At 41.6% G+C, this 25,865-nt stretch overlaps 1 protein-coding gene across 1 annotated transcript in view; it reads right to left on the bottom strand.

The window, feature by feature from the left end:
* Positions 1–2,828: 2,828 nt before the first annotated feature.
* LOC134628951 (voltage-dependent calcium channel gamma-2 subunit-like) overlaps positions 2,829–25,865 on the bottom strand; it is a 68,861-nt gene continuing 45,824 nt past the window's right edge. The window contains exons 2-4 of the mRNA XM_063475795.1: positions 25,374–25,457; positions 10,309–10,449; positions 2,829–5,073 (exon numbers count right to left, since the gene is read on the bottom strand). Of these exons, the coding sequence (XP_063331865.1) occupies positions 4,541–5,073; positions 10,309–10,449; positions 25,374–25,457 (758 nt within the window). The 3' untranslated portion in view covers positions 2,829–4,540. The remainder of the gene's footprint in view (positions 5,074–10,308; positions 10,450–25,373; positions 25,458–25,865) is intronic.

The following is a 25,865-nucleotide window of genomic DNA, read 5'->3' as shown; positions in this document are numbered from 1 at the left end:
TTGTAAGAATTGTAATATTACATTTGAGATAACCATTAACATTCATAACTCTTCCCCCCCCCCCCCCCCCCCCCCATTTTGTCGTACAAAGCAGTCCAACAGATGTTTTGTAAATCGTGACCACAGTTGCACAAATAGTAAAATGGCCAACAAATAGTAGCTTAAAGTCCTCAGGCGAAAAAAAAAAGAGTCATTTGTAGCAATGTGTGAAACTGGCAGTCGTCTCATATCACAATAAAATTGCGAGCTCCCAGCCAGTAAAAGTGCAATACTGTGGAAAAAATTGAAACCAACCCTCAAACCAAGTCATTTTGTTCTTGAAGCAGACCTGAAAAATAACAGAAAGTTCTCAATTGAGCAAAGCGAACAAAGGTAGGTAGTAGTAGGTTCAAAGGAGAAAGATTTAAGAGACCTGACACAAGACCTCATTTGTCCACTGAAGCCTCATCAGAAATGGTCTCAGTGGAAGGTTAACTGTCAAGGAGCCATTATCAATATCAATAAAACATGGTAAAGGCTCTGTCATGATTTGGGGCTGCATTTCAGCCATTGGTGTTGAGGATCTCGTCAAGATGAATAGAATTAGAAATGCAGAAATGTTGAGCCACCATGCAGTTCCATCTGGAAAGTATCTGACTGGCAGCAGCTTCATTTCTCCCCACAACATGATCGAAAACACACTGCCAGTGCTCTAAAAGCACACCGGGACAGAAAAACACTCAATGGAAGACTCTCAGTTAGCCATGGATTATCCTCTCTAGAGCCTGGACCTCAACATTATTTTAAAAGTATTGTGCAATTATCTTGACAGACAACAGAACGAAAGACAGCCAACATCCAAAGAAGAGCTCTGAATGCCCTTAAAAAAGCCTAGAGAACTATTCCTGAATTCTACTTAAAGAAGGAAAAAGGTGGTTATACCAGATACTGGCTTTGTGCAAACTCTAGAGAGCAGATTTGAAAGATGGCTGAGTGACAGATGAGGGAGTGATGTAAAGTCTGCCTACTCCTAGTAAAAAAAACCTTCCTCTAAGCATTTGATTATAGGGGTTGTTTCGGGGGTTGTTGGCTTTCTCCCTCTAATATTAAAGGGTCTTTACCTTACAGTATAAAGTACCTTGACATGGCTTTTGTTGTGGAATGATGCTATAAATATATTTAAAATCTTTCTAGACTCTGTTGTGAATCTTAGAAGGATGTCAACAAAATTTAGCCTCCAATATATTCATGGTGCAAACGCTCTGTGGAAGATTTATGTTCTCTGCACTTCGGCGAGGTCACCAAGTTCAAATTTTGGGATGAAGAAAAATTATTATGTACCTCCGGTCCAGATGGGGGCAGTGTGTTGCTGTTTGAATAGAGCAGAACTGCTACTCCACTCCCTTTACTCTTTCCTCCTTCCCTCCCTCCCCCGCTCGCTCACTGCTCTTCAGTGATCTCAGCAGTACTGCAGAGAGACATGCCAGCCACTTTGATCATCACACCGGGGGAGGAGAGAGAGTGGGACGGAGGAAAGAGAGGGACAGACAGCGCATGAGACAGACTTTCATGCAACATGCAGGACATCGAGGCTGATTTAAGAATTTGAGATTTATTTCAGAGCTCATGAAAATGGCAGGACAGACAGCTGATGAAGAGCTGACAGCAACAGAGAAAAAAAGTGAAAGAATGACAGAAAGAGGGATACTGAAGAGTGCTGTGAATGAGTGACTAAGAAGGCAAAGTTAAAGTGAATGAATGAAAGTGACTGAGTATCACCTGAGCCACCGTGAGCTAAACTGCTAGGATTGGCTGTTCCAGCTGAACCAGCTTTAACCATTTGGAAGTGTTTCACTCATGGCAGTAGGATCTCATCTACTGCTATATAGAGGCACTTCCTACAGTTTTCACAACTGTAGGGAGTGGAATGTGTTTCCTACAAGAGCAGAACAATAAATGTAATAAATGTCAGATTTAATTAGCTGATTTTATTTAGATTAGAGTTAGTGGCCCAACAGTTACGTGACGCACCAGGAGTGTCACGAAGCGGCTATTTGCCCATTTTTGCATTGCTCTGTACCTTATCAAAGAACGTGACATTTCATCTAATGCTTAAACAAGCGGTGAATATCAAATCTATAAAGTGTTTTTTAGATGTTACACCTTAGATTTATAAGTCATTTGTGGGAAAGGACACATTTTAGCAATGTCCTTCATTAGCAGTACAGCTAACATCAGTGATGCATCTATAATGTCAAGTAAGTAAATAACACATCCTTGAACATTAATGTTCTCATCTATCACATACTTAAATACCACATCATGAAAAAACAAAACTTCTGGGCTCATTTTCTTTTTAGCTCTTCTGGCTGAAAGACTCATGCAGTGGCGAGGCATCCGTACAAACTTCCACAGAATGATCACCAGTGCTGGGCATAATGTGTTCCAAAGTAATGCATTACTGTAGTCCCAAAATATTTTTCAGTAATGCAGTAATGTAACGTTAGTGCATTACTGTTACTGTACTAAATGTATTAATATTTATTAATTACGTTATGGTTACAATTATGCATTACAAAGGTTCTTAAGTTATCTACACACCATGGCTACAAGGGAAATAAATCAAACAAAAATGCAGAAACTGAAGTATGGTGTATCTACTTAGTCAGCATGCTAACACAAAGCTAGCCATAAACCCAGAGTGATGATAAAGCTGAGTGCATGCTGACCCCCAGCCCAGCAGCCAGAGCCAGATCTTCAACAGCAGTTGGGCTTGTAGTCTCTGTTTCTACATGTTCATGTTTCATGTTCACGTTAGATCAGATATAATACAACAAAGACTCATTCAGTTCCCTACGGGGGGTTCAATTTTTATTTGTCATCAGGACTTGATGCATCCAAGTTCAGAATCATTCAGTTTTGGCACCTTGAAAGACATTATGTTTTTTTGTTTTTTTGTTTTAATTTGTCATTTACAACAACACAAAGCAAAACCAAAGAACAAGAAAATGAGATAAAGAAAGAGACTAAGGCTGTGTGAAAGTCCAAAGTAATGGAGGAAATAAAATTAAATGAAAAGGCAAGATAAGATTCTCTTCTGTTAAAAAAAAAAGCCTTGATACGTTTTTCAAAGGTTGTTTTTTTTTTGTTTCAAGCATGATGAAACCCCACCCCAAATAACCCACTCAAAAAGAAAAACAAGATAAAGAAAAATAGAAATTGACACAGTACTGTAACATTAATTACTACTTTTTTCACTCCCACTGCCCTTACATAGTATCATTGTTCAGTTGTTCAAAACATAGGTTCCTTAAAAGCAGATCGGATGATTTTAGATTAGCATGCATGTAAATTCTTAATTTTTTTTTGGAGTCACTTAGCTTCAGCTCACTCGTAGCCATGTTCTCACACGCACTACTTTGTGTCTTTGGCAGTAGTGACGATTCATTGTCCATAGTCATCTTCAAGTTTGCAGAGAGACCATCCATTACCCAGAGTTCTCTCTTCACTCCACCCCTGTATGGGGCAAAAGCAAGAGTGGCCAACTCACCTCTAGCTGACCCTGAACAAAGATGGCTGCCAGGGTTTTGGCGGAAGGCCAAACGATTTTGTTGTTGTTGTAAAAGAATGTGATAATGTGTCTAACGCTAACCAATACCAGTTTATCAAGTAGGCTGAAGCCTTTGCCCGTCAAATGAGCCAGTCACAATGAATCCTCCGTCTTGGTTTAGTTTCCATGACGACTCGGTTTAGTTTCATTGTAGGTTACGTTGTTTCTTTCTTTTTTTATTTTTTTCTTGATATTTTTTGCTTCAGGGAAGTCGAGTCATGATTTATTAACATATATGTTCATATATTTATATATAATCAATACATATATTAACTTATGTGTTTTTTCTTGGTTTTTTCTCTTTTTTTTGCGGCCTGAAATGCTCCCTGCTAAAATCCCGTACCGCAATGGTTCACAGTATTAATGCGAATAAAGAATGAAATCAAGAAGATACAGTAACTAAAGAAAGGAGTAGGGTTTATAAGGGAATTTAGGGTGCGTGTGTTGGGGGGGAGGGGCTTGTGGTATGGTAGTGCGAGGGTTGGTTCATAGGCAGGGCCATGGGGCCTTTCAATCAGACTGAGGAAGAGTAAAAAATATAAAGTTCGCCTATAAATGGGCAGTTTGGCCCAGCCCACCACTCCACAGTTCCACAGCCCCGAGACAACCACCAACCACCCCAACCCAGCATCATGAATGCCCCCCATCCCCACTCATCTTTCACCGACCTTCCCCTCAACTCTTTACAAACATGTTCAAAACTTGTTAAACAATGGTTCATGGGAAAATCATGCATGTTTCTTTTTTTATGCATTTTTACTCCATTTCCTTTTTATTAAACAGAAACTCTGTGATTATCTGAGGCGCTGTGGAGCTCTCAGAACTTCCCCTCTGTTGCCTACCCCTCGCTCCTCAGTCTTTTCGAGCCCTCTTTCTCTTTCTGTCTCCTTAAGCCACAATCTGTCTTTCCCCCCAGAGTTCCTCTGATTTCTCTTAATGTCTGTGTCATTTTCATACAGGTGTGGTGCGCCGATTGGCGGTGTTGCTATGGCCACCTGAGTCTTTCAGGTCCTTCTGGATGCAGTTGTGGACCTGCAGGAAGTTGTGGTCCCTCTCCGTGGAGTTATAGGTGGCTGTCGGAGTGCCTGTTTGGCCTTTGGGGAGCGTGTACATGGACAGCTCAGTGGAGGGCAGCGTCCCAAAGGCCTTCAGGCCCACTGGCGATGCCTCGCGAGAGTGCGAGGGATCTGTAGAACGGGACGAAGAGCGCGAGCGGCGTCGATAACGGTAGCGGTAGCTTGGGATGCGTGTGATGGCTGCCCCTTGGAGGTAGTCGGCGGCTCGTGCCCCCACACGCAGCTCCCGATGTCGGTCGATGAACATGTGCACAGCCAGCACACCCACCATTTCAGCCATGATGAAGGAGAGGGCGCCAAAGTAGAAGGACCAGCCGTAGGAGTAGCTGTTCTTCTTGGAGTCACTCTTGGAAGGATCCCCAGCATTGGCTGATATGTACACAATGATTCCTATAATGTTGCTCAGGCCTGGGTAAAGAAATGAGGGACGGAGATTAGCTCAAGAGCTAAAATGCAGCCAATTGCAGACAAAGCCACACGTTAAGCACACATTAACCTCAGTATAATGAAATATTCACAGGCGTAACACTATGACCACCACCCTAATATTGTGTTGATCCCCCTTTTGCTGCCAAAACAGTCCTGTCCCATTGAGGCATGGACTCCACTAGACCCCTGAAGGTGTGCTGTGGTGTCTGGCACTAAGGTGTTAGCAACAGATCCTTTAAGTCCTATAAGTTTTAAGGTTGAACCTCCATGGATGGGACTTGTTTGTCCAGCACATCCATTCAATTCAGAACCTCAAACTTACTGTTGTGCTCCTCAAACAACAGGGAACACTGTTTCCATGAAAGTGTGTACATGATCTCAAAATGTTGCCCAAAGCATCACATTGCCTCCGCCCACTTGGCTTCTTCTCATAGTGCACTTTAAAGACAAAATGTTCCCTTATTCCCTAATATATCCTACCCACTAAAAGGTGCCACGATGAAGAAATAAGCATCATAATTCACTTCACATGTCAGTGGTCATAATGTTATGTCGGTGTATGCAAAGTAAATATGCAAAAACATATATGTTATAAAATAAGGTCAAATTAAGATCATCATATGTCATATTTATATTTTCCTCTTAAAATTTTTACCCTCCTCCACACTTTTCACTGTCTGCTCAGACTGACTACATTTTTGTAACTTTTCTCTGTATGGAGGCCAGCAAGTACTGTATTTAGGACAGCTGGTACCAGCAGCAGCTGAATCAAGTTCAGCATGTACAGTAGGGTCCATAAGTTTTTTGGACTACACAGCTTTTGTAGTTTTGCCTCTGTACACCACCACGGGGGATTTCAAATCAAATAGTTGACATGTGATTGAAGTGCAGACGTGCGGCTTTAATTTTAGTGGTTTAACAAAAAGGATCACATTAACTGTTTAGGAACTACATTCATTTTTATTCATAGTCCCCATTTTCAGACGTACAAAAGTAATTTGGCAAACCTAAGTGTAGGTCTTTAATACCGAACATTTTCCCTGAGGGGAAAATCAAACCTCTGAAAGCTTAAAATGACTTATTATGATTTGTCATTATTTTGACACATAGTAGTGTTTCACTGAAAGTATAATGATTCAATAGGCAGTCACAGGGCCTAGAATGACATTTATGATTATTATAAGAAAGCAACCTTTTCATATTTAATTGAGGCTTTTATGTTGAATTTGTTTACATTTCAACTGCTATTGTTATCCACCAGGAAAGTGGCCAAATAGCTGTCCTTCACATCTGATGGCTGAAGTGGCTGATCAGTGAGCATGGCAGAGAACCATAAATATGCCTCAAATAAATTAGTAATTTATCAATGTGCAATGTGCATCTATGTGCAACAGCATTAATATGAGTAGAATCAGTGATACTTGAAAGAAAGCATATTCCCAAAAGTGCAGGATTTTTTTCCAAACTGGGGCAGGTTCACTTCTATTTCTTATGTCTTATTTGAATGTTTTCATCTGTGCCTCCGTATTTTACCCTCCTCTATCTCCCCCCAGCCTCCAATGAGCTTCAACTCACATCCTTTGTCAGGCTCTCTGTTATCTCCCTTTCTGTATTTTCAACATCATACAACAGGATTCTGGGTGTGTGTAGCCAGAAATAGACACAGACATGGACAGACAGCCAGAGAGACAAAAAAGACGAATACAAAGCTAAACGGTGAAAACAGTTCTGCACAAAGACATAGAGCAGCAGTCCGAGGTGTGAGGACTTTGTAGGCCTGATTGAGATGGATCAGAGAAAAAGTATCAGGGACACCTTATTTTTAGAGTGTAATCCCAGTGGCCTCCTCTTAGCCTAGCAACAGGGTGAGAGAGTCAGACGCAGACAGTGAGAAAGAGAGAGAGAGAGACAGAACTGCATCTCTCACTTCTGACTTGGAGGGGAACTAGTTATCTAGTGCAGCACAGTAGGCCATGGCCTAGAACCATGCACAGACACACACACATACACAATCAGAAAAACTCTGTGGCAAAATGGCAACTTGCACTCTTTGTCTTGTGTCGGATGCGGTGCTGTATAATGCAGTGCAACTGGACTCTAGAGCAGTGCAGACATGTTCATCACACTTCTCCGTCTGGCATTCTGATAGACGAGCATGGGTTTGGCGGTTGTCAGGAGAACGGTACTTATCTGACTGTATTGTGCCAAGTGCAGTTTGGTGGAGGGGGGATTATGGTGTTGGGAGTTGGGCTCTGTCCCTTAGTTCCAATGAAAGGAATTCTTAATGCTTCAGCATATCAGGACATTTTGGACAATTTCATGCTGCCAACTTCATGGGAATAGTTTGAGGATGGCTCCTTTCTGTTCTAATATGACTGCACATCAGTGCACAAAGCAAGGTCCAAGAATAAGCAAATTTGGTGTGGAAGAACTTGAATGACCTGACCTCAACCTGACAGAACACCTTTGGGGTGATTTAGAGCTTAGACTGTGAGCCAGGGCTTCTTTTCCCACATCAATGTCTGACCTCACAAATGTGCTTCTGGAAGAATTATCAAAAATTCCCATAAACACTCCTAAACCTTGTGGAAAGTTTTCCCAGAAGAGTTGAAGCTGTTATTGCTGCAAAGGGTCAACTTCATATTAAACCCTATGAATTTAGAATGGGATGTTACCCAAGTTTAGATGTGCGAACAAATACTTTTGGCCATATATATATAAATATGGACACGGTCAAGTTCAGACTGAGCATCAGAAGGGAGCATAAAGCTGATTTAAGTGTGGCATGGTTGTTGGTGACAGGCAGGCTGGTTGAGGTATTTTAAAAACTCCTGATTTTCTTGGATTTTCCTGCATAACCAACTCTAAGGTTTCCTGAGAATGATCTGAAACAGAGAAATGTGTCTCTGAAAGAAAATGACCACAGTGTACACATCTTCTGATGGCTGCTTCCAGCAGGACAACAAGCCATGTCACAATCATTTCAAAGTGTTTTCGTGATCATGACAATGAGTTCACAGTCACCAGATCTCAACTCAAAAGAGCACCTTTAGGATTTGCTAAAATGGGAGATTCATATCATGGATGTGCAGCCATCAAATCTACAGCAACTGTTTGATGCTATCATGTCAATATGGACCAAAACCTCTGAGCAATGTTTCCAGCACTTTGATGAAACTGTGCCATGAAGAATGAAATAGTTCTGTACTACCAAGGTGTAATTAAAAAAGTGGTTAGTCAGCACATGTATATAGATATACAGGGGTAGGGATGGGTATCGAAAACCGATTCTTGTTGAGAACCAGTTCACACTGTTTCAATTCCTTGGAATTGTTTGCCATTTTTGCAAACGATTCCCTTATCGATTCCAGTCGCCCCGAATGACGTCACCGCGTTGCGGAGCGTCATTTACCTGGCAGGGCGCCTAAGCGGCTCAAACGCTCAAAAGTTTGGTCATACTTTACGAGAACGGATGACAACAGGGCAACTTGCAATACTTGCAAAGTAGATATTTCATTTAAGGGAGGAAACACTACGAATATGCAAAAGCATTTGCTCACAAAACACGCGATAACCTCAAATGAATGTCGTGTTTTTAATTCCGCTCCGGACTCGTGAATCTCAACCCAGCAGCAGCGGTAACGTTTGCACGTCCTCTCCCGTTAATCCGGCGGGTAAATAATCAACTAACAGTGCATATTATGTTAGCGCGATCTGCCTTATTACAAAACCTGCCATTACTGTGCATTTAGGTGACCATGATGAGAGAGACAGACAGAGTCTGGCTGGCTCAGATGCTGGCAGTTCTCGATGCAGTCTACCGGTAGCGTCTCCTTTTAGGCCAGGATAGACGAATGTCACCGAGCAGTGACTAAGTTTGTGGTCAAAGGCTTGCACCCGTTTGTCACAGCAGATGCCCCTTATTTTCGGTAAGTGAATGTGTTTAATTGTAGGCAGGGACATTACTGGATATTCTTGTGTTATTGCTCAAGAATAATTTGTTATACTTTGTTATTGCTACAGAAGAATATTTATTTTATTATTTTACATTTACAATTTTTTTTCCCGGGGACCCTGTGACACCCCATTGAAGAGCCGTAGGCTGTGGATCTCTTAAGACCTCACTGTTGGGTTTGTAAGGCCATGCTACTCCTAAATTTCTATCTTGTTCAAAGAGAAGATATAAAACAACGTTCTAAGCTAATCGACCTGTGTGTTCTCCTTTTTAAAAAAAAAAAAAAAATCGATAAGAGAATCGATAAGAGAATCCATAAGAGAATCGATAAGAGAATCGATAAAGAATCGAATCGTTAAACAGAATCGAAAATGGAATCGGAATCGTGAAAATCTTATCAATACCCATCCCTATACAGGGGTGTGAAAAAGTGTTTGCCCTCCTGTTTTTTTTGTTTTGTTTTGTGTGTGTGTGTGTGTGTGTGGGGGGGTAGGTTTGTCACACTTAAATGTTTCAGATCATTAAACAAATTTAAACAGAAGTTTCAAAATGAAGGTGTTTATTATTAAGAGGGAAAAAAATCCAAACCTACTTGGTCCTGTGTGAAAAAGTCATTGCCCCCTAAACCTAATAACTGGTTGGTCCACCCTAAGCAGCAGCAACTGCAATCAAACTTTTGTGATCAAGCATTTGTGATCACTGGCAATGAATCTTTTACAGCCCTGTGGAGGAATTTCGGCCCACTCATCTTTGAAGAATTGTTGTAATTCAGCCACATTGGAGGGTTTTTGAGCATGAACCACCTTTTTAAGATCATGCCACAGCATCTCAACCTGATTCAGGCAAGGACAAGGCCACTTCTAAGTCTTCCTATTGTTTTTCTTAAGCCATTGAGAGGTGGACTAGCCGGTGTGTTTTCACTTTCAATCACTTTCCTAGTAGTAAAGTAAATCATACCACTGTATAATCTATATATCTATTATTTTTCACAGTGGTAACATAAAATCATCAAGTCCAACAGAAACATTTCTTAATATTTGCTTAATATGCTCCTCTTCCCTTTTCTCCCAGTATATCAGTATAGTTTTTAACTTCTGCTGGCTCTTTGGTCAGCTTCTTTTTCATCTGCCCTTTCATACATCCACAAAGATTTTACCGCCTCTAACTTGCTTCTTCTTAATGTTTACCTCCATCTGCTCACCCACTTTGACTGTTATATCTCCTGGTAAGTCTGCCTGTTTTCCTATTTCCCTTAATACCTGCAGAGACGAAGAGGATGCCGGCGCTGAGGATGATGTTGTGCCGTGACTTGTAGAACTCGCTTGCGGCGATGCACAGCCCCCCCATGAAGAGCAGGATCACACTCAGGATGGGGAAGATACTGGAGGCTCGTACAGCACCTGCACACATGCATCAAGGCAAAAAATAGTTACCATAATTGTCATCTGTGGACACACTGAAATTAGTTCCTTGTATGGCACGAGATATAAACAAATACAAATCTTTTAACCAGAAGCTAACAAAGTATGAAAGGTTTCAGAGAAATAGCTGCTTTCATGCTTTGCTTTTGGACTATTAAACCTCAAACAATGATCATCAGTAACAGAAATTTCCCATTTGTAAAGGTAATCTGAATTTCTCTTTCAGTAGCAATGCTGCACTTGACAGCACAACAGGAAATACTTTTAACAACTTGAACCCTGTTTTTTTATGTAATAAAAACTTGTGTCTCGTGTTCTTCAGTGACTTTTTTTAAACAATTCTACACCCAGGTTGCAAGACAGGGACTTCCAGTGTGGAAGGGGTTAAGCACCATATCTGATATCATCCTGTTATGGTATGATGACTTTGAAAAAAATTATGCTTAAAGCAGTGTACAACATTTGCTTGCACAAATCTCAGCAGTAGGCCGAATTACCACTTTGGAGTGCCTCGGTACAACAAATCCTTGATATGATCCTAAAGAGGGATCTTTTATTGCCCTGTATATAATATTATTGTTATTACTTTGTTTAACTTCCTTGCCGCTTTTCCTCTTTTTCTATCTGTATCAGATCCTCCAATGGGCATTGTGTCTGTCTCCCTCCATGAAACCCCTCGTCATCCCTTTATCGCCCCATCTCTCTGTATGTGTCTGTCCTCATCATCTGTCTATTTGCCATCTGCGTTGCTGATTTCCTGATCGGCCTCAGGGTTGTCATGGCATTGCCGTGGTCATGGAGCCGGTTTCTGAGGAGACCAGTGTCACGATTCTGAAATTTTGATTGTATTTCAGCAAGCTCATTCAGGTTATTTCCGTTTCCCTTGTTGAAAGTGTCCCAATATTCTAAGCTCTGGTTTTCAATGAATCTAGCATTAAAAGCCAGATGTGCGAGACTCTGTGAAGCAAAAACTATTCATATGCTTCTTGTGAAACTACTAACTAAAGTGTTTATTGTAAACAGCTGCAATTTTGCAGACCTTTGACCTGACTTTACATCCTATGTCTCTCGAAATTATGGTCACAAAGCAAAGGCAAAACAATGCTGGCTGTAATAAACCAGAGTTTGCCTCCATTGCTTTGCTCAAAGGTCCTTAAAATGAACAAAGAGCAGGTCTTGTCCCTGGTATTGTTTCTAATGTCAGTAGCTCCCATATTGGTTTTCTTTTCCCTCCCTCATTTTGTTTTTAATCCTGCATTTCTCTCTCCCTCCAACTCTCTATTACAGCTGCTCTCTGACCGTTTCATCCACTGAAGCAGATCAAATATTAAGGTGACCTCAGAGTTGGAACTGCACCAAGATTCCCCTCCTCCTCTTCCTCCTACTCTTCTCCCTCCTATTTGTTTTAACCCCATCACCTCTTCTTCATGTGCTGTCAGTGCAAATCGTCTTCAAGGTGGAAATCCTTCATACCAGGTGCACACTGTACGTACACAAAGACACACACATATTCAAAGAATAGGCAAAGTTGCCTTCTGTCACATTCACTCACAGTCATGTAAACATGACTTCAGAGGATATTACACTGAGTTGCACTCCTGGAGAATCAGTCCAGCCTTAACTACTACTAACTACTACTACTACTAACTACTGCCTGCCCAAGACCCTAGTCACACAGGCCTAGAGACAGGTGGTGACAACCTCTCAACCACTGGTTGAGAGGTTGGGAACAAAATGAGTATTCCCTGACTGGCTGGTTGCTGTAAAGTGGCCAACTAGTCAGTAAAGTGGTTGCTGGGTGTCACTCTGAAATCAACTGCTAAAGCCCCAGTCTTGCAGGCCTACAGATCGGTGACCTAATGACCGGTTACTAGGGAAAAATATATATTCTCCAACCAGTTGGCAAGTGGTTGCTGGAGGTTGTTGATAGTCATTAGTAGAAATTTGTCAAAGAAGTATACAATTCTGCACTGATAATTTTAATAGCTTTGGTCACTAGGACATTGCCACAACTGCAACTATGTTTCTGTTGACACAAACAACTATAAGCGACAATGCAACTTTAAAAATGCAAGAAACAGAGAATTTTTGCCTTCAAAGTAAAAACTGTGCCTCTAAAAGAGTTAGGCTGTGTTTGCAAACAAGTTGGCCTCTTCCATGGAAACTATGGGCGCCTGCAGCAATCTCTTAGCAGCACTCAGCGGCAACCAGCAACCTCCAGCAAACATTTGCCAACTAATTTGGCAATATGGATTTTTCCATAGTGAATGGACGCTGCTAGGGAGTTGCCAACTAGTCAGTAAGGGTTACGGCTGCGTCACTGTAAGCTTTACAGTGACAACATGAGTAATACCTATACCACACACACACGATTTTGCTTTTGCTGTGAGGACACTTGTTGGCACAATGCGTTCCGCTAGCTCCTCGGTCACCGATAGCGGGACCAGACCACAGTCCGGATTCCGACATAGACCTATTGCTAAATTTTGACAGACTGGTTCTATTTTACTCTGCACAACTTTTCTCATCTTTACAGTAGGGTTATTTTAATCTGTTCAGCCTTTTCTTTGTCTTTACAGGAGCCAGTATATGTACAAATCATTCAGAGCACGTGTGAAAACAGACTACTGCAAGAAGCTGAGATGCAGAAGTCCAAAGACAGAAGAACCCACTACTAAAGAAAACAACAAGCAGCAGAGATTTGTTTGGGCCAAGAATCACAAGAAATGGACATTAGACCAGTGGAAATCTGTGCTTTGGTCTGATGAGTCCATATGTGAGATCTTTGGCTCCACCCACGGTGAATTGATGGTCTCTACATCCATGGTTCCCACTGTGAAGCATGGAGGGGGAGGTATGATGGTGTGGGGGTGCTTTACTGGTGACAGTGTTGTTCAAAACTGTACCAGCATGGCTACCACAGCATCCTGCACCAAAATGCCATCTGGTTTGAGTGTATTACTTATTTGCTTTGAAAAAATGGTACATGCTGATTCCAGTCTTCTGAGAATTCTTTTCACTCCTGTGACTGAAATCTTGCAGAGAGCACCTGGAACCTTCTGTAATTTAGAAATTCTTCTGTAACCAATGCCGTCAGTATGTTTTACAACAATAAGGTTGTAAAGGTCTTGAGAGAGCTCACTGGTTTTACCTGTCATGACATGAGACACCTTTTTATAGGCCCTCAGATGGGACTGAACCAGCTGATATTAATTTGGTCTAAGTGGCAGGATTGATTTCTAATTATTGATAGATTTCAGGTAGTGTCATGACTTTCCGTGCCTGCTTGTTCAATACTTTTTCTGTTTGTCATTTCTCATTATTAAAATAAAAGGCTGCACTTTGTTATCAGATTGGCATTTTGCTAAGCTACTACGCAGCTACGTTAGCTAGCACTATCAAACCTGTCAGGTTTGGCATTGTGGCATACAACATACTTTACAATGACATAAGTGGTTATGTAAATTCTGACACAATGGATTCAGAGAGAAGTATGACATGCTTAAATAAACTTCTTGGTTTTACCCGGTGAGCAAAATATGACAACACTCTGACAACATTTTTACATTTTCCAGTTGACTCGATTGAAAGTAGAAAATATTTTTTTTTTTTTGTATTTTACCACTATGGCTGATTTCATGTTAATTTGTGCCATAAAAAAGTGAATAATCAGAATCAAGAGAGAAAGAGAGCAAGAGCAGGAGTGGGTTTCATAGATAAGGAAGAAAAGAAACAAAGTTGCAGTAAGCATGCTGTGGCACTGCAGGTTTTTTTTAACATACACTGCATGTATAATTATAGGATTCAAGGAGAATAAAGGGCTAAATAGGGAAAGGAAAAGAAAAAGAAATAAAGAGAAGAAAGAGAGGGAAAAGAAGAGAAGAGAGGAGAAGTGCAAAGACTGCAGGCTTTCACTTCTCTGTGAAGCTGCTTTGCCTCCAGCGATCCCTCTCCCTCTGTTTCCCTCCCTGCACCTACACTTTAAGCAGAAGGCAGGGAGTTAAAAAAGGAGAATTTTTAAATGCGCTGGCCTCCAGGCGCACCCTGCCACCAAGCACATCATGGCACAGAGACAGACAGAGAGAGCTGAATTGAGAGTGAATGAGTTTTAGTGTCAGCAGTGTGAGGAGACATATACAGTATGGTTTATTTTCTTTGTTAAACAAGCAAACTTTTTCCCACCTGTTGTGATTTGATCTATCTCGAGGCCACCGTTTCTTATCAAAGTACGCCAAACACCAAAAGTCAGACAGAGCACCACAAAGTCCAACTTTCCAGAAATATCTTCCGTATTTGTTGCACAGAGTATTGTTGTACCAAAAATGAATTCATCAATTTTATTATACAGTGTTCCAAAAATTAAAGGAAATTTCCCAGAGGTCTTCTATTGGATTTAGGTAATGTAAGCGTGGAGCCCAGTCAAGTCCTTTGACCAACGTTACAGGCAATGTTACAGAAAGCGCAACGTTCTTTGTGACTTCTTTAGACCCTTTTACGTCTGGCACATGTGCTCACGGTGAACCTGCTCTCATCTGTGAAGTGCACAGGGTGCCAGTGGTCATTAACCTGCTTCCAAACATCTCAAAACCCAATCCATAGAGGCAACACACTGCAACCAACAAGAACAAAGGATTTGGACTCTACAGAGCACCTCCAGAAGTCTCATCATATGGACATGTTATGGCTGAGGAATACAACAGATATTTACTGAAGACAATCAGAAAGCAAATGAAAAATACCAATGAGCAATTTGTCTTCACTGGCTTCCATGTGAGAACAATTGCAGCTGACATTACAGTTTGTGCGTGCCACTGGTGAGGGGATCAACAGCTTATTATCTGCATATCTCAGCCTATTTATCTATACCCCCTCATACATGCCGAAGGAGTTAGTGGCTGTCTTAGCTCATAACTGGACGAGAGGCAGTGTACACCCTGAACAGAGCACCTGTGTGCTAATTATCAGCATGAAATTGGTTCATAATATTGTTTCTACGTTCCCCCGTTGGACCGTGCAACACTATTGGTTTAGTGTTTCGAAATTAGAAGAGAGTAAGGCTTTGCATTATTGCTGCACATGGAGAAACAATCATTCAGAGGAGGAAGTAGAGAATGGCAATGATCATACTATTGCTGTTGATGCTCCTATACTACACATCAGTCCAGCAATTGTCAGCTGTTTGACATTTCATCTCACTAAACGTGCCAATAGCTGCATAATATAAGACTTTTTCTCCAGTTTGGATTTCTCATTTCCAGAATCTGTGCATATGAGCAAAGTTAAGCAACACTTTTTGAGACATTAGGTCATTCCTACATCCACACCAGCACAATATGTACTGAGGACTATAATTCAGATGGAATACACAATCAGATGGCAGAGCAGGCACACAGACATACACACAAACCAACACATTCGCCTTGCTGCTTTCAAACAGCTTTTCTTTTTCTTTCTATGTATTACACTTTCATCTTCCATTCATTTCTCCAATTGCTTGGCTGGTTCTGCTGCAGTGGTGTGTGTTTGTGTGTGTGTGAGTGAGTGTGTGTGTGTTTGTGTGTGTGTCTCTGGCTGACTTATGGTTTCATTAGCTGCAGCAGAGGAGAGCCTTGTAATTGTGGCTGAATTATAGAGATGGGGGTGGACACCACCATGGGAGCTCCTTGGGTTCACACACACACCTACACACACAGAGAGCTGTGTTATGTGTGTACACATAATCTACAGTTACAGTACACTTGAACCCCCCCCCCCCCCACACACACACACACGCACACACACACCCCAATTACTTTCACTCTCTCTCTCTCTCTCTCTCTCTCTCTCTCTCTCTCTCTCTCACACACACACACACACGTTAGCTCAGCAAGCTACAAAGTGAACACACTCATCGATCAGCCCACCACCTACTCACTCGCTCATTCTCCAAAGTGGGGTGTTTCCCATACACACTGTGCACTAACCATGCTGGAACAATCTGCTCACTCTTTCTGTCTCCCATACACACACACACACACACACACACACACACACACACACACACACACACACACACACACACACACACACACTCACACACAAACATCTAACACACAGCTTCGCCCACGTGGGAGAGCCCAGCAGCAAAGAACATGTGGTAGTGGGAACTCAGCAAAACAGCTTCAGGGGAATAACTATCTGTGTATGTGTGTGTGTGCGTGCGTGCGTCCATGCAGGGCTGACGAACGAATCATTTTTAGGAAACAAACTGCATTTATTTAAATGGAGGAAGAAGAACAGAATAATGAAAACAAACACCACCCTGCAGATGTGTGTTTGCACGTGCCTGTGTGAGTGGGAGCACGTGTTTGTGTGTGTGTGTGTGTGTGTGTGTGTGTGTGTGTGTGCTACACGCACAGGGGGAGCTTGCGCAGCCTGCCAGTCATTATCATGCCGTATTACTCATGTAAATCGTGATATGCCTCCATGTCACAACTCGACCGCCAAAAATAGCTGCAGTGACATCGGTGGGCCTGATGACATCATCAGTGGGTGACGTCACATGTCTCCTAGCATCCCGATTCAAAGTATTAGCATTATGTATACGCATTCAACATTCTAATTATAGGAGCTAGAAGGGTTTTCAGTGCAAATCAGGACAGGGTGTGCGCCCTCTGAACCAAATTTTAGACCTGACTAGTGAGGACATCTTTTCAAAGTCACTATATTTTGGCTGATCCTCACTTGTTCACCTGGCTTTTTATGCTTTAAAAATTAGTTAAAGGTCATAAGTTTAAAATAACTATATATATATATATATATATATATATATATATATATATATATATATATATATGACATTAAATACTCTATTTTACAGAATTTAGCTCCGCCTCACCCAGCACATTAATGTATTAAAGTGAGCTACATCCCAACATGAGTGCTTTTTTGTATATGACACATTTTTCTAATCAACAGTTTTACTTGCAGTATTAATTAATAGCAATAACATATAGTTTCTCAGGAATCAGATTCCTGTATTAAAGATGTGGCTTACAGAACTTACAAATACTCTTCATCTTGAAAAAATAAGATATATTATGAATGACAATGTAAAAGATTTTGAATTAATCTGGCACCCTTTACTTACATACCTTGGGAAAATATAAACTTTTCTTTTCTGGCAGTCGGGGGATCGGGACCCATAATGGGCGGTTGTGGTTTTTTTTTTTTTTTTTTTTTTTTTTTTTTTTTGGTGTTGTTGTTGTTGTTGTTGTTGTTTAATTACCTGTTTTGTTAGTTTAGAGAAAAAAAGGGGCATAAGTTTTGTTAATTTGTAACAACTATGATATTTGCTCCTAATAAAAGATATTTGAAATATAGTTTCTCCTCATACTGTATACTCTAAAATTTGAATTGTTAGGTGCGCTGGGAGGTTTGTGGTGTAGGATTTACAGACTGCAGTTCTGCATGGATGGCTAGAGGGCGTGAGTCCACGTAAAAGCTTCAGTCAAAATCAGTTGAGCTGAGTGTGTTAGAGTAAGAGCCAATGTGTTTTCAATTAGCCAAAATACTAATCTTAGTAACAGTACCTACTATACTGAGCCCAGTTGCTGAAGACGATGTCTTATATCTTTCAGTTTAACTCATTTTGTCCACTACAGAGGATATAATGAAGAGGCTATTTTAGTTTTTCTGTTTGTGATGCTAACTTTTGATGCAAACGGTTATATTGATCCAGTTAAACAGCTTACATTATATTTTACAAAATAGATTGCACAGTTAGCTGACTGAATTCAGAATAATTCAGCTTATATTTATGTAGCGCCAAATCACGGCAACCGTCACCTCAAGGTGTTTTATATTGTAAGGTAAAGACCCTGAATTAATTTAGCTACGTGAACACCACTGCTCTAATAGTGTTAGCTAGCTGGCATTACCTGTTTTTCTGTGCTAAGAGGCAGCTGCAGAATAGCTACTCTGAAACCGACTGCTATGAACGTTGTTGTTATTACTGAGAACAAAATCTGCTGGCAACACCTTGTAAAGTGTATTGTTTTTGACAAAGCCAGTCATTGCCCAGGTCTTATTAGTTTAATATATACTGGTAGGAAGCATCTGCCATGCAGACATGGCTAATTCTTGGCCAGTTTGTCGACTTCTAAAAATCTTCCTGATTTGTGCATATCAGGAGTCACAATCTTCCACAATACCAGTAAAAACTGACACTTTCATATGTTATTGTTTGCTTTATCTGTAGGTTCCATAACTCCACTACTAGTGCTTAGTTAAGGTTAGGCAGTGGTTTTAATGGTTCTCGGGAGTGTACATTTAGTGAAGGTTCTCATAAATGCACACAAATGTGTTTGTGGTTGTGTGTGTGTGTGTGAGTGTGTGTAACTCTGCCTTGTTCAAGCCAGTTAGGGCCAGTGCTGAGCTGTTAGCCATATCTAATCCCATTCATCGGCTCCATGCATGACACAGCACACATAGACACTTCAAAAGCTTGCACATATACTGTCTCTCTCGCACACACACACACACACACACACACACACACACACACACACACACACACACACACACACACACACACACACACACACACACACACACTTCACAGCCTTTCCCTTTTTACTCTTTCCAACTCTGCAAACACACAGCAGCTGTAGTAGCCTATGCAAAATCTGTGAATTATAGACTTCATATGTTTCAAATTAAAGCCTCAATACACATAACTCATATGATATCCAAGTCAGAACATTTACTGTAACATGTCCACAAAGGCACATCAGTACACAAATAGCCACGCACCGTGGGCTTCGGATTTCCTCAGTTTTAAAGCCAAAATGGGATCAATTATGTAACAATTTCAGGAAACAAATATATATAGCTTTTTTTTCTTTGTCTTGTTTTTGGATATAGTGAATGCACATTAATCCACCTTCATGACACCAAGAAACATGCTGTCACCTAAATCTGTTATCCAATAAATGCAAGCTCAGGTTTCAAGGACACCGTGAGTTCATGTGCAATAATAGCAGACAGTGCGAGACATATTATGGACAGTAGGCTATACATCAAAATGGTTTTATATAGGACATAACAAGCGTCTCAGCAAGCCGAGGTGAAATGTATGTCCTTGTATAATATTTGTTTTCAAGTGAGCCACAAGTTCTGATTTTGTCTGGTGCATATTTTTGCACAAGGTTTCATAAAAGTCGAAGTTCTGACCAAGAAGGGGGCTGTGATTGCCTTCATGGTTTCTGCACAGCATGAAACAGACCAAGGAAAACCCCAAAGTCTTCATGCATAAGTTAATGTTTTAAAATTAAGAGATCTGAACGAAAGGAGACGACAGTAAAATTTTCCAGGAAACAGAAAATGCAGTTGAGTCACACAGAGAGAGATTTCTGCATCGACAGTGGTGCTCTCTGGTTTAGATGGGTACATCGGCAAGGTAAATCGTCAGCTCTGTCCTCTATATTATGCTATGCCGAAGAATTCTGGTGGCAGATCTGTCCTCTCTCTCTGTGGCTGATAGTACAACTGCTGCAGGACGAAGGCTGACTGCTTGCTCTTACATAACCACATGTACAAATTCACCCAGTGAGAGGAGACCTAAAAGGGAGGGGGGCAGGGTGAAACAGCTCAGAGAGCAAGAGACTGAGGGAGAGAGACAGAAAATGCCCTTGGGCAGAGAGAGAGGGAGACAGAGAAAATGAGAAACAGTGTGTGAAAAGAATCTCTAACAAATAAAGGAATCTATGTATGCTCGTGTGTGTCGGTATCCGTTCATCTGATATACTGCAAATTTTGACAGTGTTTTCCTCCGGTTTACTGCTCATGTGTTGCCTAAAAGCTGTTTTCTGTTGTACACAGGCACCTATGGGGCATCCCGGGCAAAACTTTGCTACATAGCAATGTATGAAAATGTATGAAACCATAGTGACCGCAAACCCGAGTCACGCTCGGGAAAACGGTGATTGGAAACTGCAGCATGACCGGAATTATTACGACTGTGTGGAATGAAACTGCAATCTCATTTCTTCTTAAATAGCTGCTTTGAAGATGGGGATCAGATCAGCCACCATTCACAGTCAGTTTCCGGACATCTTCGAAGCCACTCTGGTGCATCGAGATGGTACTAAAACGGCAATATAATGGAATCAGTTTGCTATCAGTCTGTATCAATTTGTCATTGAATGGAGTCAATTTGCAATTATATTCAATCTGTTTGCGATAATATGGCAGTTAACTGTGATAAATCAGTGAAAATTCCACATCTCCTCCTGTCTGTTGAAAATCTGTCGCCATATTCACATTAGATAGAAATTCATATTAACTATTTACATTGAATCCTGCAAGAACCTCCTAGATTTGAAACAGAAATTCTTTCTGATGTAGTTGCTGCAGGATGGTTATTTAACTACAGACTGACACAGGCACTGTGTCAGACTATTTACAGGATAGGGCAGCACGGTGGTTAGCACTGTTGCCGCACAGCAAGAAAGTCCTGAGTTCAATTCCACCGTCAGGCCGGGGTCTTTCTGTGTGGAGTTTGCATGTTCTCTCCAGGAACTCCGGCTTCCTCCCACCATCCAAAGACATGCAGTTTGTGGGGATAATTGATTAATCTAAATTGCCTGTTGGTGTGAATGTGAGTGCGAATGGTTGTCTGTCTCTGTGTGTCAGCCCTGCGACAGACTGGCGACCTGTCCAGGGTGTACCCCGCCTCTCGCCCTATGATAGCTGGGATAGGCACCAGCACCCCCCGCGACCCTGGAAAGGATAAGCGGAAGCGAATGGATGGATGGATATTTACAGGATGCAACCAGCTGAGTTGAGTCCCTTGCTGCAAATAGCCAAATGCAGATGAGTTGCGCTCGCTGGTGCAACCTGATGCAGATTGATCACAAGCGGAAACGCGTTGGTCAGTTAATAAAGTTGTTCTTCTTTACTTTTAAGTGTTGCTGGAGCCTCTGCTTTGTACATTTATTAATTATACAGCAATTATTTACAAACCTTCACCAATCTGTCTGAGAGTGACTACAATCTTTTTGACAGACTACATTGTAATTGTTTTGGGAGCAGCTTGCCTTCCACCAGATGACCTGTGCAATCATGTTGCCATCAAAAGTGGTCACCCCGAGGGTCAAGGGAATTCCCTGCTTAACTTCTGGGTAATTAGTTAGTTGTCCCTACTATTTGCTATCGATTGCCTTAATTCAACTTTTGAAAACCTTGCATTAAGGCACTCCTCTAGTCTGAATAGCAGCCTTTGTCATCATATTAATATTAGTCTGCTCCTGTTTGAATTGTTACAGAATGACATCTGACATTTCTGCCCGTCTCTGTGCTTCTGTACACTTTTTTATTCATTTCAGTTCCGGAGCTGCACAACTGCTGCACTTCATTAATCTGTGGACAAATCCCACTCAGTCATGATGCAAGAGGTGTTATTTAGTCCTTTTCCTTTTTTTTCTGTGCAGTGAATCTCAACTCAAAAAACCCATCTGGGACAGATCGTGATACTGCAACAAAAACAGGAAAATGTTATGGCTTGTTTGCTTTCTCCTTCTTAATTTGCATCTTCGATGTGGTCTGTGATGTTAGTCCATATATCACCACAAAGCTGCATTCAGACATGGAAAAGCAAAAGAAGAACAAAGATTTATTTCACACGCATGTTTTCAAAACTGTTGGTCAGAGCTTAATGACTGATGTGATGTGATATTACGACAGAAAAAAAAAAACAGGTGAAGGTAAAATACCTGCATCAATGATCGGACGTCCTTTTCTGTATAAATCAGAGTACCTGAGAACAGCTTTGATGTTTCAGGATGTATTGAGGAAACCAGCAACCCCCAAGTCAGCAAATATTGAACTCTATTGTTTCACTCCGTCTCTGGCAGTCTTTATTCAGGCTTTTGGCAGCAAAGCAATGTGATGGAAATTCAAGGTGGCAGAGGTGGGCTGGGATTTACAGATGCAGCACTTGAAGGTTAGCTTTTTGAAGGGGAATGGTTAACCATCTACATCAACTATTGTATAATGAACCCAGCAAGTTCAGTTGAGCAACTAGTATGAGACTGTGGCTATAGTGGGAAGCTTTCAGGTGGGAATGTGTATGAGCAGAATAACAGAGGAAAAGATCTTGCATTGATAAACAGATGTTGCATCATTTCCATCTGTCAAAATGTGTCATCATCCACACTTTACATTGTTATTGCTGTAATTTAGCTGACACTGTTAATCAGAGTGACTTGCAGTGAATCGGACAGTAAAATGGGCTTTGATTACCATATCACTGAAGAATTCAGGAAGCCAAAAGCAAATAGTGCAAGAGTCAGTGCGTTAACGCATTTATAATAGTTATGTAACCTGGCAAACTACAAAAGTGGTGCTCAGATAGCAAACAGAATAGGAGCAGAAGGACAGTTTGTGCAAATGGTGACAGTTACAATTAAGCACTTGACACAGCGATGAATTCTAGCATATAATTACAGCTGAGTTCAGCATTTAACTGTTTTACCTGACTTGTTGTCAGGGTTACAGCTAATGACTATTCTAATTAAGCTAGGTCATTCTCGTTGGACAGCAGTGGTTACATCTCATTACAAAGTCAACGTTAGAAAAAAAAATTACATTCAGTTTATTAATATTCATGTCCAAGTGCATGACACCTTATTAACTCTTACAAACACGTGTTCGTGTTCGTATGGTCAGATTCAGTTTTTCCCAGGCCTAGAATTGCCTCATTATATGTGTTTATACCAATTTTAAAATTAGAGATTCGTTATGGAATTTACATAATAACCCATCTGACATTATTAAATGGAGGATTAATTATTAATTAAAGTGAGGAGGGAGAGTATTTTTTAGGCTTTTCAACCCCTGTTTCTGTAGAAAAATCTCTAGTATCACAAAATAGGTCCTGTTTTACCTAAAAATATTTTGTGTTAGCCGTGCAGCAGACTGGGGACCTGTAAAGGGAGTACCCTGCCTCTTGCACTAAGACAGCTGAGATAGGCTCCAGCCCCCCCAGCAACCCTACCAAGGATAAGCGGAAGAGAATGGATGGATATTTTGCATGACTTTTAACAAAATTTCAGGTTAATCTTTTACTGCTACCATATAGCAAAATGATTCAAGTTTTGACCTGAACAGTATATAAGGAGGACTCAGAGCGGTGATCGCCCAGGAGAGCTGATGGGCATGATGGCATCCCAGGGGCTGTGGTCGAAGCCTGGCAGGGATTCTCACCAGCTTCTTCCACCTCTCCTTGACTCATGTCACTGTTCTCACCTGTCTGAAGGCCTCCACCACCCTTCCCATCCACAAAAAGACTGGTATAGACAGCCTCAATGACTACACACCTATAACCCTCGTGTCTGTAGCTATGAAGTGTTTCGAGCAGCTGTTTCGCACATCAGAAACTGTATACCCCCTCCCTTGATCCTCACCAGTTTGCTTACAATCCACATCGGTCCACGGAGGATGTCACCACCATCACCCTTTACAGAGTGCTTAGCCATCTGGAGAACAGGAAGAGCTACATTAGGATGCTCTTCGTGGAGGATCCAGACATCCTCACCACCAAACTGGACCACCTTCAGGTCCATCCTGACACCTGCTCCTGGATCAAAGACTTCCCAACCAACCAGCCTCAATCAGTCCGACTCAGCCCAGAAACCTAACTTCACCTACAGGTTTTTGGGTACCCACATCTCCGCTGATCTCAAATGGACCCACAACACCAACGACCAGAAGCTCCTGCTGGGCTTCTACTGCTCCTCAGGGCCACTAGTGACAACAGGAATGCTGCACAGAGGGTAATTAACACCACAGATACTTTTTGGGCTGATAGGTCAGAATCTTCTGTCTGAAAGGCCTCAGAGAAAGCCTTATGGCATTGAGAGAATTGCCGCAACTCACTCCCTGCTGTTAAAAAAAGATTAACTGTACACTATCCAGTCTCAAACTAGCAAACTTCCCGTGCCACACTGTGTGCATCCGTTCCAACTAAACCATCTTCAAACTTTTGCAAACTTTTAAAAACACAAAAAAAGATTTTTGAGTGGACCTGACAACAAACTCAGTTCCCTTGCTTCCCTGTATTCCTCGCTCTACCCCACAGCCTCCATCCACCAGCTGTCAGGCTAGCGCGAAGGCCTCGGTGGAGATGGACAGACATATGGATGGAAAGCAAGAGGGAGGAGGTGAGGGATGGCTGGATGGATGGAAGGAAGGAGGAGTGGGAGAGGTGTGACCCACTTAGCAGAGCCTAGAGTATTTATAGAAGAAAGTGTCCTAATTGGCAAGCCGCTGGGAGAGCAACAGCGCTGTACTGCTACCCTACTCCTTGTCCTTCACCTCCTCAACCTTCCCTTCACTGAGCCATGTGCTTTCTCCTGATGCACCTTCCTCCTGTCCTCTTTCACCTCCCACAATCTTTCTTCTTGAGGACTTTAACTATTTCTTCTTCCTCCTCTTCCATAACAGTGACATTCCCCTCATTCTTCCATTCACATGGCTGACCCCTCCTCCTCTACCGAATCTCTGCTGTAAGTGTACACTTCCCTCCATAGTTTCTCCTTGTCTCTGACTTTCTGCCACTTCTTCCTTTTACCCTCTCTACTACAAAAAAGTGTGGTTTCTCATCCCAGCCCCTTTCCCCTCTTCCTTTGATCTTTTTCCATTTTTGGCTAAGTGTGCTGTCACTCAGCCCACATCCTCACTTTCCATCCTTCATTTAATATGTTTGTAGGCTTTTCAGAGAGTTCATGATAAAGACACGAGCAGTGAAAGATAACTTTAAGATCAGATGTTACTGACTCAAAACCAACTAAAACCAGAAAGCATGAATAGATGACAACTTTGGGATTATTCTGGGATTATGAAGGAAAAAAAGACAGACTCACGTAAGAAGTACTCTGAGGCATCCGCCTCATAGTCAGCATCCTCAGGAAAGTGATCTATCTGCTTGCACATGCCTTTGAAAGAACCTGTGAGAAAGAAAGAACATATTACAAAAATCAGCACTGACAAAATATAAAATTGCACGTGTAAACATGTGTTTATGTTTGTGTTTGTCTGAATGACCGAACACAAGCAAACTCAATTTTCCCATTTTTTCCTGCATGGTATCGCAGATTGTATCAAGTCTCCAGTATTCTGCTCGGTGTCTGTATCAACCCTTTTTTGGGACAAAAGAGATGAGACAGGGAGGAGAACTTTGTCAGGAGCTTTGAAGGAAACATATCACAGAACAAAAAGTGACAGACAAGGAGAAATAAGGAAGACGATTGGAGGAGCTCAGTCTAAACAACTCAAAAACGCAGGTGGGAGGGTGAGGAGGAGGCAAGAGGAGAGCAAAATGCAAATGATAGACGGGAAGAAAGGATAGTGCTGCT

Source organism: Pelmatolapia mariae, linkage group LG6 (assembly GCF_036321145.2).
Source record: "Pelmatolapia mariae isolate MD_Pm_ZW linkage group LG6, Pm_UMD_F_2, whole genome shotgun sequence".
NCBI lineage: Eukaryota > Metazoa > Chordata > Actinopteri > Cichliformes > Cichlidae > Pelmatolapia > Pelmatolapia mariae.
Note: the sequence above shows the minus strand (reverse complement) of the source record. Positions and strands in the feature narration are given on the sequence as shown.